Here is an 11,625-nt window from a genome sequence, read left to right on the forward strand (position 1 = left end):
ATGGAATCATAAAGTGTTTCCTTTTCTGTGATACGCTTATTTCCCTTTGTTGAGGTGGGCTTTATGTATTACTAGGGTTAGCTTAACTTTGTACATCATTTTATTTTCATCTTGCTAACGTTTTATGGCTAACCATGAGAATGAGAGCATAGATGTGTTTGCTGGTGTGAACGGACCATCTGCCCACACCATTCACTGCTCACCATTCTTCTCCTAGATCACCCAAGCAATTTACAAGATGGATGTGAAAGGTCTCCTGGGGTGTCTTATTGCTAGATGTCTTCTGGTGGAAGGCTGTGGATAATCTAAATAATCTAAGATTCAGAATAGCTTTCTTGTACCTAGTGAGGAGGCAAACTCAAAGTGCTGGATATGCATGGGCTGACATTATATATAAAATGTAGATATGTCTACTAGAGAAACTGTTTATTTTATGGTAGCAATGCTAGACTGTTCTTAAGATGAAAACCCACACATGACTTTGCAACACTTTCACATCCTGGCTTGATGTCTTAGCAGATGTTAGAGCATTCTGCAAGGCCATTAAAGGTGAGCCAGGTCAAAGTGTATGTCCCCAATGAGCCAGCTGAAAAAAGCTTCTGTGGTAGAGACTTGTCTGGACTTGTGTCCCAAAGATGGGTTTTACATGGAAAAACTTGAATATGCACTTTCCCTTTTAACAGAAAAAGCAATGAAAGAAATCACAAATGGAAATGTCAATGTATTTACATGTATAAGAAAGTTCCATGTACCCAAAAAGTATGTAGCCTAATTTAAAAGGAAAGGGAACTGAAAATAAATTATAAATTCATCATGCTTAAGCATGATGAATATATTAATATATATTTGATAATTATATATAAGATATATTATTATATTATATTAATATAATATATATTAACTATATAGTTATATAACTATATAGTTAATATATCTAATAGACTTGTTGTGTACGTGTGTGTTCATTCATTCAGTCGTGTCTGACTCTTTGTGACCCCATGGACTATAGCCCACCAGGCTCCTCTGTTCATGGAATTTTCCAGGCAAGAATACTGGAGTGAGTAGTCATTTCCTTCTCCATGGGATCTTCCTGACCCAGGAATTGAACCCATGTCTCCTATAGGTGGCTGCTGTACCACTGAGCTACCTGGGAAACCCTATAGGTTTGTTACAACTCAATAAATCAATATGAATAATAAAATATCAAATGAGAAATAGACAAAGAACCTGAATCTTAATATAAAGATTACAAAGTAGGATATACAGCTCTAAAATATGTATATAAAAACATTGGCTGCTACAATTGATAATACACAACTTCAACAAGGTACCATTTTTTTCCCTATCAAACATGCAGTAATAATTTTTAAAATCATATGTGGTGTTCAAGAACAGCATTTCCTAAGGGATCCATCCCAGGCCCATCAAAGCAGAATCCCAATGGATGAACCCAGAAAGCAAGTCAGGGAAATTCTAATTCAATTGGCTTGCAATAGTACCTGGCAATCGGTCATCTCCCAGCCCAGTCCAGGCGATCTTAAGACAGGACAAGTTTGAGAACACTGCTCTGACCAGTGGTTGTCAGTCATAGCTCATGTATTGAATCACCTGGAAAATTTTAAGAAATACAGACACTTAGGCCCTACACTCAGAAATTTTGATTTAATCCTTGTGGGTTAGATTTGGATATCAAAAACTTTAAAAGCTCTTTAGGTGTTTCTAACAGTAGCTGAAGTTGAGAATACCTACTCTAGAGGGCATGATAAAAATCTAAAATTTGTATGTTTTTCAAATGGTAGTGAAGACTGGTAATACTTTTTTTTAAAGAAACAGTTTGACTATGTGCTGCTTTTTCTTAAAAATACTGTTATCACTGAAAATTGCAATTGTGCAAATTTATCCTATCAAATGAGAATCCCAGGGACGGGGGAGCCTGGTGGGCCACCGTCTATGGGGTCACACAGAGTCGGACACGACTAAAGTGACTTAGCAGTAGCAGCAGCATCCTATCAAATATAAATGAGCAAAACTATTCTGTAATTGATTCAATAACAATATATGAAAGGAACATAACTGCAGAGTAATGGTTTATAAACATTAATGAGCAAAAATATTCTCTGTAATTGATTCAATAACAATATATGAGAGGAACATAAGTGAAGAGTAATGATTTATAAACAATAGTATCTTCAACAATGAAGTACTACACACTCATTAATAATGTGCATATAATAATTTTTTAATGTTATGAGAAAATACAGGGTTAAGGAAAAAAGCAAGATATAAACTGTATTTAAGTTAAAAAAGCATAACAAAAAGACGGGAAAAATAATACTCTAAATTTCTAAGGGCACCAATCTTTGAGCCATGGGGAGATGAATAGTGAGGTCTGGGGGTTATTTTCCAACTTCTATGAATTGAAGAAATTTGTATAGTATCTATGTTAGATCTAATTAAAATAACATAAAATTTACCATTTTAGCAATTTTTAAGTGCACAACTGAATGCCATTAAGTACATTCATATTGTTGTGCAAGCATCACTATCGTTTATCTACAGAACTTCTTCATCTTCTCCAAATGAAACTTCATTCTTCTCAGTTAAGCAATTTTTCACCATTACCTCCTCACCCTAGCCTCTGATAGCCACTATTCTACTTTCTGTCTCTATGAATTTAACTATCTTGATGTAAATGGAATCATACAGTATTTGTCCTTTTGTGTCTGGCTTATTTCACTTAGCACAATGCCTGCAAGTATTATCCATGTTATGGCATGTAACAAAATTGTATTGCTTCTTAAGGCTGCATAAGAGTCCATTTTCTGTATATACCACATCTTTATCCTCTCATTCACTAATGGACATTTGAATTGTTTCTACATTTTGGCTACTGTGAATAATGGTGCTATGAATATGTACAAATTTCTATTTCAGCCCTTGCTTTCAACTTTTAGGTGAATATATCTAAAAATCAAATTTCTGGACCATATGGCAATTCTATGTTTAATTTTTTGAGGAACCACCATACTCTTATCCACAGAGGCTATACCATTTTACACTCCCATCAGCAACTCACAAGGGTTCTAATTTCTCCACATCCTTTCAATTTTTTCCTTAACAAGCTTAATTGCTTCATATGGCAATTTTTCTAAAATGTATCACTCACTTTCTAGCTTTCTTGAAAAAATTACTGAACAAAATTTAGCCTTTTTTAAAATGAACTATATAATCACTGCCTCCTCAGGAGCTATTGCAATATATTTTTATCTGGTAACTATTTTGTTTGATAACTATTTTATTTAATAATTATTCTCAGCTATTTCCATGGATTAGATCAATCCTTTCAACCTCCTGTGAAATATCATCTCCGTTTCACAGAAACGTAAATAAAGTATGAAGAAGTAAAGGAATTTTTCAAGATCACACAGCTAGTTGAAGACAGCAGGATTCAAAGTCCATGTCTTTACACATTTTGCTAGATTCTCAACCATCTCAGAATGTTTGTCTCTGTATTTAATGTCCCCAAATCAATAGTGTGCACTCTTAGAAAATCTGTGCATGTTGTTTAATGTTTTATTCGGTTTTCCCTTCTGCTTGTTACTGTTATTCCTTATAGTTGTAAAAGCACCTACCTTCAGCCATTTTCTCCTCTGCAACCCACGTGTTGATACTGATATCCTGTAATCAAGAAAAAGAGAGAGAAGAGAGAGCTACAACTGCATGAGAAGTCAAAATGCACAGATTTGTGAGAATTTGAGGGATCAACCTCAGGAGAAAAAGGAATGAGTTTAGGTATTTGGCTTTCATGATAACTATTTTGGTAGATTGATGGTCTGTTTGGCTTATATCTGGCTTTCCTCTTGTGTTCCAGGTGCTATATGAATGAATATGAGTCCCTGCTCTTCAGTTCAGTTCAGTTCAGCTGCTCAGTCATGTCCAACTCTTTGCGACCCCATGAATCGCAGCACGCCAGGCCTCCCTGTCCATCACCGTCTCCTGGGTTCACTCTGACTCACGTCCACCGAGTCAGTGATGCCATCCAGGCATCTCATCCTCTGTCGTCCCCTTCTCCTCCTGCCCCCAATCCCTCCCAGCATCAGAGTCTTTTCCAATGAGTCAACTCTTCGCATGAGGGGGCCAAAGTACTGGAGTTTCAGCTTCAGCCTCATTCCTTCCAAAGAAATCCCAGGGTTGATCTCCTTCAGAATGGACTGGTTGGATCTCCTTGCAGGCCAAGGGACTCTCAAGAGTCTTCTCCAACACCACACTTCAAAAGCATCAATTCTTCAGCGCTCAGCCTTCTTCACAGTCCAACTCTCACATCCATACATGACCACAGGAAAAACCATAGCCTTGACTAGACGGACCTTAGTCGGCAAAGTAATGTCTCTGCTTTTGAATATGCTATCTAGGTTGGTCATAACTTTTCTTCCAAGGAGTAAGCGTCTTTTAATTTCACGGCTGCAGTCACCATCTGCAGTGATTTTGGAGCCCAAAAAAATCTTAAATTGTGTAATCTGGTATAAATTATTTTTTTAAAGTTTGCCCCAAAGTAATAAATATCCTTTATGTGTATGATAGTCTCTTTTAAAAAAATCTCTACTTACTATTTTCATAATATACACAGAGAGAGACTGAAGGAAAAGATTTTTGATATTGCAACTGTCTTGTCCTACATCAAAACTATTCAAACTATAGATCTAATGACCACTGATGATAGACGTCCATCAACATCAGCCTGGAATATCTTTACAGAATTTTTTTATATGCTATAGATATATTTTCAGGAAAGAATAGATACATGTTTCTTTCTTTGTGTAATATTTATATTGTGAAATAATGAGCATATAACTTTTTGAAATCAAATATCCTGTCCAATAAAGTAGGAGCAGTCACTAGTTAAAAAAATATAACAGTGAGTCGTATGTATCAAAATCCTTTTATTTGAAGTGAATTACCAGTACTAACACATTACCCCATTTCACATCAATATCTGCTTTTCCAGAAATCAAAGTTTCTCTATATAAACATTTTTCACTCAAAATACCAAAGGGAAAGATAAACAATTTCTATAGAAAACTTCTACCTATTCATATCCCTTTAAGTCCAGTAATAAGTGTGTGATAAGTGTTAGTTTTGTACTACTTGGTTTATAGCTAATTTCCCTGTAAATACTTTGACCAATTTTATCCAATAAAATCAGACTGGTGGCAGTGCAAGGTGGGATATAAAGGAAACAAACTACATCCCCAGAGTTCTGAACTAGTTGATGGGAATAGCAATTATTTTATCCACAATTTTGTGGCTATAAGTAATTAAAACTGAAAGAAAATAATGTCAGAGTGTTCCATTATTTCTTTTAAAAATGTATTCCTTAAATCTACAAGTTTAAAGATACAAAACCTTTTTAAAAGTGAAATGTTAGTCACTCAGTAGTGTCCAATTCTTTGCAACCCCATGGACTATAGTCCACCAGGCTTCTCTGTCCATGGAATTCTCCAGGCAAGAATACTGGAGTGGGTAGGCATTCCCTTCTCCAGAAGATACTCCCTGACCGAGGGAACAAACCCAGGTCTCTTGCATTTTGCAGACAGATTCTTTACCATCTGAGCCATTAGGGAAGCCCTCAAATCTAGAAGTTTAGTGATACAAAACCTCTACTGGATGGCAAAATTTGATCATTTTTTACAATAACTTCTTACTAAAGTAGTAATATTGTTAATATCAACAAATATACTCAAATTCTGAAATGATTCAGTTAACACTTTTAGGAACTTTTTGTAACCAGACCTTACAAATGTATCATCTCTTTGTTTTGTCACATAAAGAGATGGCTACGGTCTATAATCGGTTGTACCCAGCTTCTACTAAACACACAATCCTGTGCAAGTTAATATCCTCCTCTGCGTGTGTGTGTGTGTGTGTGTGAAATTGCTTCAGTTGTGTCTGACTCTTTGCGACCCACTGGACAGTGGCCTGCCAGACTCCTCTGTCCATGGGATTCTCCAGGCAAGAATACTGGAGTGAGTTGCCATGCCCTCCTCCAGGGGATCTTCCCAACCCAGGGATCAAATCCACATCTCTATGGCTCCTGCATTGGCTGGTGGGTTCTTTACCACTAGTGCTACTTGGGAAGTCTCAATATCCCTGTAAATGACCTCTATTCTCCACCTTTTGCTTTTTAAATTCTAACTACTTGCCTCCACCATTCATTGTGATATTTGCTTTATATTATCTTAAATTCTTCTCTAATTTTTCACATACGCGTTACGTTTTGCTGTTAAGTATCACCCATATTAACTAAGACAGGCTGAATGTATAGTGAGATTTAAATAATTTTTTTCCAATCAATAAATAATAAATTTGTCCAAAGAAGAAATTATTGGGACTGGAGCATTCTTCAGGGCAATTATAACCATGGGAAATTAGAGCAATAAACCAGATGAATTATGGATGAGGCCCAGAAGCCTAGGTCTTCACCTCCAAAATAAAATTAGCTACTTAGAAGCATCTAAACTTATTGAAGCTGGTATACAATCAACATCCCAAAGTTGGAAACTCTTCACTAAAATACAGTTCACTCTATTTTATTGTGGTCACAAAGTAGTACAAAACATTTAAGGAAAGCTTTGAACATGGAATAAATAATGTTTGGGGAGACAAAAATCAGAGGGTTTAACAAGCAAATATAATGGAGTTGAGAATAGAGCTGAAAATGGCAGGACAGCTACTGCGTTTTAATAGAAATTTAATAAATGTATTCTATGAAAAGTTTGAACTGGGCTTCAAGTTACTGGTTTCCAGCTGTTACAGTTGAAAGAAAGAAAAAAGGAAGGGAGAGAGGAAGAAGTGAAGGGGAAGAAAAAGAGTAGAAAAGATTAAAAAAAAAAAAAACAACTGAAGTATTCGTCTAGGGCTCAAGAAACAATCTGACAGGTTTGTAACATTTCACTGAAACCAGAAGCAGAATCATAATGGACTGAAGTCTCAATCAGGCCCTTAAAACATCTGTAGCTTCGTTTAAAATGACTAGGGAGAAATATATCAGCTTACGGAAAATGGGGAGATCTTCCAGGAGTTGGCCAGTGTTCTAGGTGATGGGTGCTGATGAGCAATTCCCTTAAACAACTGATTTACTGCCAGCAGAGAAAAACATTGGAAGCACATCCAAAAACTCATTTGCAATTGAGATTACAAGGGTAGCCATTCTGTCTACCTTCCCCTCCCTTACCAAGGAGGTGACCCTGTTCTTGGCAACCACAAAGGCCACAGAAGAACCCTTCCTTCCCTAAACCCTTTTCTTTTGCCCAAGAGTCTCTATAAAATCTGCCTTACTCTGTTTTCCAATCGTTTCCTCTCTCCCTCTTTTCTTTCTTTCTCTCCTTCCTTCCCTCCCGGCTCGTCGCAAGCGAGACAAAGTCAGGAACAGGCGGCGGGCCCATGTATTCGCTGACACCATCTGCCACCTGCGATTCATCGCCACTTTCCACCTCCCGGAGGTGAGGGAGGCGGGAGGCCAAGGACACGCAGAGCTTGTGTGACCCAGTTTTTAAGAAATTTTCCGTTGGTCGCAACCCTTCCCCCACCCGAAACTCTTCAATCATCCATCAAGTCAGAAAACCGATCTCTGCCTATCCTTGGAGCTGGAAAAGTGGCGAAGCAGGGAAAAACAAGAGGTTCGCCCCATTCCTTTCCCCCACCGCCCAGCAGCGGCGGGCGCAGAGCAGCGGTGCGGCCAGAAGGGGCCGCTCTGCGCTCAGAGCAGTTGTCCTACCGCCGCCGTCCGCACCTCCCACGGCCCGGCTGGCCCAGCCCCGCCAAGTTCCAACAGCCCCTAGTCGAGCGAGCGCCGGGAACGAGCACCGCCCGGACAGAAGCACACGGCGCAGACCAGCCAGACTGAGGCGCGCGGCGAGAAGGCTCCGGCGAAACTCTCACGAGCCGGGGACTTTGGAAAGAGGCGAGCGAGCGGTCCCCGCGCGCGCGAGTCCACAAGTGAGCGCTCAGCTCACCTGTTTCTGCCGCGCTACCTACCGCCTTCCCACCCCTCGGACCCTCGCCTCCCGAGCCGCCCGCCCGCTCCCGCGATGAATCCGGCGCTGGGCAACCAGACCGACGTGGCCGGCCTGTTCCTGGCCAACAGCAGCGAGGCGCTGGAGCGCGCCGTGCGCTGCTGCACCCAGGCGTCCGTGGTGACCGACGACGGCTTCGCGGAGGGCGGCCCGGACGAGCGCAGCCTGTACATCATGCGCGTGGTTCAGATCGCCGTCATGTGCGTGCTCTCGCTCACCGTGGTCTTCGGCATTTTCTTCCTGGGCTGCAACCTTCTCATCAAGTCCGAGGGCATGATCAATTTCCTGGTGAAGGACCGGAGACCGTCTAAGGAGGTGGAGGCGGTGGTCGTGGGGCCCTACTGACCGGCCCCCGGCCCCCGCGGCAGCCGCCCCTCGCCTCCCCACTTCGCCAGCCCGGCCGCGCCCTCTCACCATGCGCGACTGGGCGAAGCAAACCTGTCGGAGTCAGTTTTTTCTCTCGACTTTTGCCTTTCGGGATGAAGCGAACCCGTTTATCGCTCGCCCTCTGAAAGTCCCCAGGCCTGGCAGTAGGAAAAGAGAGCCTTGACTCTGGACTCAGCAGCAAGTGGCGAGAGAAGGCGATTAGGGCGCAGAACTTTGGAACCTGCCGCTAGCGCAGAATGCGGGGACACCGACCCAGGCCAAGGCCCTTTTCCACCCGCAGGTGGGCCAAGCTCGGGGGTGCAGGTGGAGAGGGTGGGCAGGCGGAGACCAACGGCACCTATTGCCTGGTGACCGGAAAAGTGACCCGCATATATGCCACTTAACCGAACTATCGGGGACACGCAAACCGTCTCCGGGTTCGCGCGCATTCCCTCCAGCTCCTTGTAGCCCGGGCAGGAGAGGCGATAAATACCTTTGATTGATTGTAACGTGACGTTTTAAAGGGTTTTGTGTTTGTTTGCTTGAATACAAGTATTTGATAAGTCTTTTTCCGCCCTAGTGGCCTGTTTCCCTGCCTGGGGGTTAGAGTTTTGTGTTAGGGGAAGGGGTGGGGGAAGGGGAGCCTGCGAATGTGAATGGGGTGACAATTCTTTTATTGCATTTCCAACTGGGTCTTGGCGGGGGGGAGGGGGGGGGACGGGGACTGGCACTCTAGCTGGCCCCGGGGCAAAGATCCGGGATAGAACTCCTAGCTCGTGATTGCACGGTTTACACCACAAAAGTGCTCTTGACATTGGTGACACCGTTTTGACTTTTCTTTTTTTCTTATTTAAAATTTCCTTAATAAATGCAACGTTTAAGTGTTTTTTTCCTGGCCTCCTGATGATCATTCTACGCTCCGGGCAGAAGGGAACGGGCGACGCTGAGGGGTCAGGTTACCAGTCCGAAGTGGAATTCGCTTTGGCGAGCTGCGATTCAACTCGTGGATCCTACGCAGGCACGGGGGAGGGGCGGGGGGGAGCGAGACAGAGAGGCCCAGGGACGAGTGCCCTGGCCAAGTCTCAGGCCCTGGAGCCGTCCTGGAGGCAGCATCCTTTGTTTTCCCTTTCAGTTAATATTTTATATTTCATTTAGGCTCAGCGCTCTGAGCCAGGCGAGAAAACGGGAGGCCCCCGCGGGAAGATTACACTTCCGTGCAGGGCCCCGGTGGGAACACAGGGTTACACCGCTAATGAAAGGAAGAGACGGCTTGGCTAGCCTTCAGGGAGGGCATCTTCTCCTGACCAACGTCAGCAAGCAAGCGTCAGGATTCTGATCAAAAAAAAAAAAAAAAAAGACTCGGAAAAGTAGTTCCTAAAGTACAGAGTGACAGAGTGACGCTGATTCCCCCCGGGGTACACCATTGTTACTAAAAACAAGCGTGTATTGTCTTTGTCATATTACATTTTATATCTGAAGGGCGAAAGTAGAAGATAAACGCGACCTGGGTAATCAGTCCCAGGACCAGCCAAAAGGTTCAGAGGAGTTAACCGAGGTTCTGAATGTCATAGATGTGCCTAACCCAAACTTGGAAGTTGTCCGGAGAGGAGCTACAGATGGTCTTTGGGCTCAGAAATTGAAGGGGATTTGGAAAGAAAAGCCTGGAAAACTGTGAATGTGAAAATAACCCAAAGGATACAATAGCTTTGAGCTGTAACTTGACAACAGATTTTGAGCAGTTTGTTTTTACACCTGGGGTAGGATCCTAAATATTTTCAAAAATATGAAGAATCCTCTGCTATGGTATAGCAATTAAAAGCTTCACTGTAGCAGATACAAGGTGGACTAAAATTAACAACAACAACAACAACAATGAATTGTCCTATTTAATTGAGAAGAGACACAACTGGCATAAACAGTGTAAGTGTCTGAAGGGTTGTGTTCAAATGTTTGTGTCCCTTAACATCCTGCTCACTCAGGTATCTGTTTCACTCCCAGAGTAAATCTTTGTCTATGTGGGGATATGACATAGAATTTTTTTTTGAATGCATATATATATTAGGCTTGCAAAAGAAAGGATTTTGAAGTTTTGCCTATTGTTTCTGTATGTTCGGCAGGTAAGCATTTGCTTGTTTTCTTCTGTCTGGGCAGGGGAGCAGAAGCAACATGTAGTCACGAGTGAGTCATGGAGAGCACTTTGTTAATGAGTGAGATAGGAAATGGAGATTTTCTATTCTGTAGCTAGTTTCTGTGGCACCAAGTTAATCTGCTGTCTCCATGTTTCAAAGAAAGCAGAACCAGTTCACTCAGGCACAAACCAGACATTTAAAATTAAACTCAGTGTGGAAACTGATTTGGGATCAAAAACCAACCTACCAAGATTCCTATCAAGAGTGTGTAGGAATCTTCCACTGTGCTCTGCTGTGTACAAGTTATCTGCTTAATAGTGAGTTTCAGGCACAGAAATGTCTCAACCTGCAGGTCAATTTGCCTTTGTATTGAAGAGTGCTTTCTATTTAAAGCCCAATTCCTGAAAATTGGGGAGGGGGGAGCTGCCAGGCCCCTTACTATTCTCTCCTCTACCAATGCTCTTAAATCTCTGTTATCACTGTGATCCTTCTCCATCCTTTTTCCTCTTAATACTTCTTCACAGCACTTTTCTCTTCCTTGCATCTCAAAGGCAAAATTTATCATTTTTCCTTAACTATCCAGATTTATTCTCTTAACCACCAGAAACTGTTATAGTCGACAAATCAGAACCTGCAAAATTTATCCCTTAAATAGGAAAGTTATGTGAACAGAGTTCTGTAATCCATGATCTATGCATTATAGGCAAATGCACATGATCTGAAAATATCATAGCCCTGGGGACCATTTCCTGCCAACAGCTCCTCTCTACAGCCTTTAGATCCATTTGTTACTTAGATGCCAAGTAATTCTGGTTTTTATAGATGAGGCAATGTGTGCAAGAAGCTTTTTACACTCCCTATTCCCCGATGGCCACACTCAACCACTTTCTCAGGCCCCACACCACTCCCTATCTTACTCTGCCTTTGACTGTCTTTTATCTTGATCCTAACAAATGCGTTAAATGAAACTTTTAAATCTTGCCTAGAGTTTATGGGGCGTTGATCCTTTCTTACAGGTGTGCTGCAAGGAAAGTAAGTTTTAAAAGTCACTTTCTGAG

At 41.8% G+C, this 11,625-nt stretch overlaps 1 protein-coding gene across 1 annotated transcript; it reads left to right on the forward strand.

The window, feature by feature from the left end:
• The first annotated feature begins 8,087 nt into the window (after positions 1–8,087).
• On the forward strand, positions 8,088–8,417 carry RPRM (reprimo, TP53 dependent G2 arrest mediator homolog). The gene has a single exon (XM_068966817.1). It carries the CDS (start codon positions 8,088–8,090, stop codon positions 8,415–8,417), a length of 330 nt encoding a protein of 109 aa, XP_068822918.1.
• Positions 8,418–11,625: the final 3,208 nt, after the last annotated feature.

This window comes from Capricornis sumatraensis, chromosome 3, assembly GCF_032405125.1.
Source record: "Capricornis sumatraensis isolate serow.1 chromosome 3, serow.2, whole genome shotgun sequence".
Lineage (NCBI taxonomy): Eukaryota > Metazoa > Chordata > Mammalia > Artiodactyla > Bovidae > Capricornis > Capricornis sumatraensis.

Coding starts and splice junctions, on each gene's coding strand:
- RPRM (XM_068966817.1), top strand. CDS start 8,088: ATGAATCCGGCGCTGGGCAACCAGACCGACGTGGCCGGCCTGTTCCTG.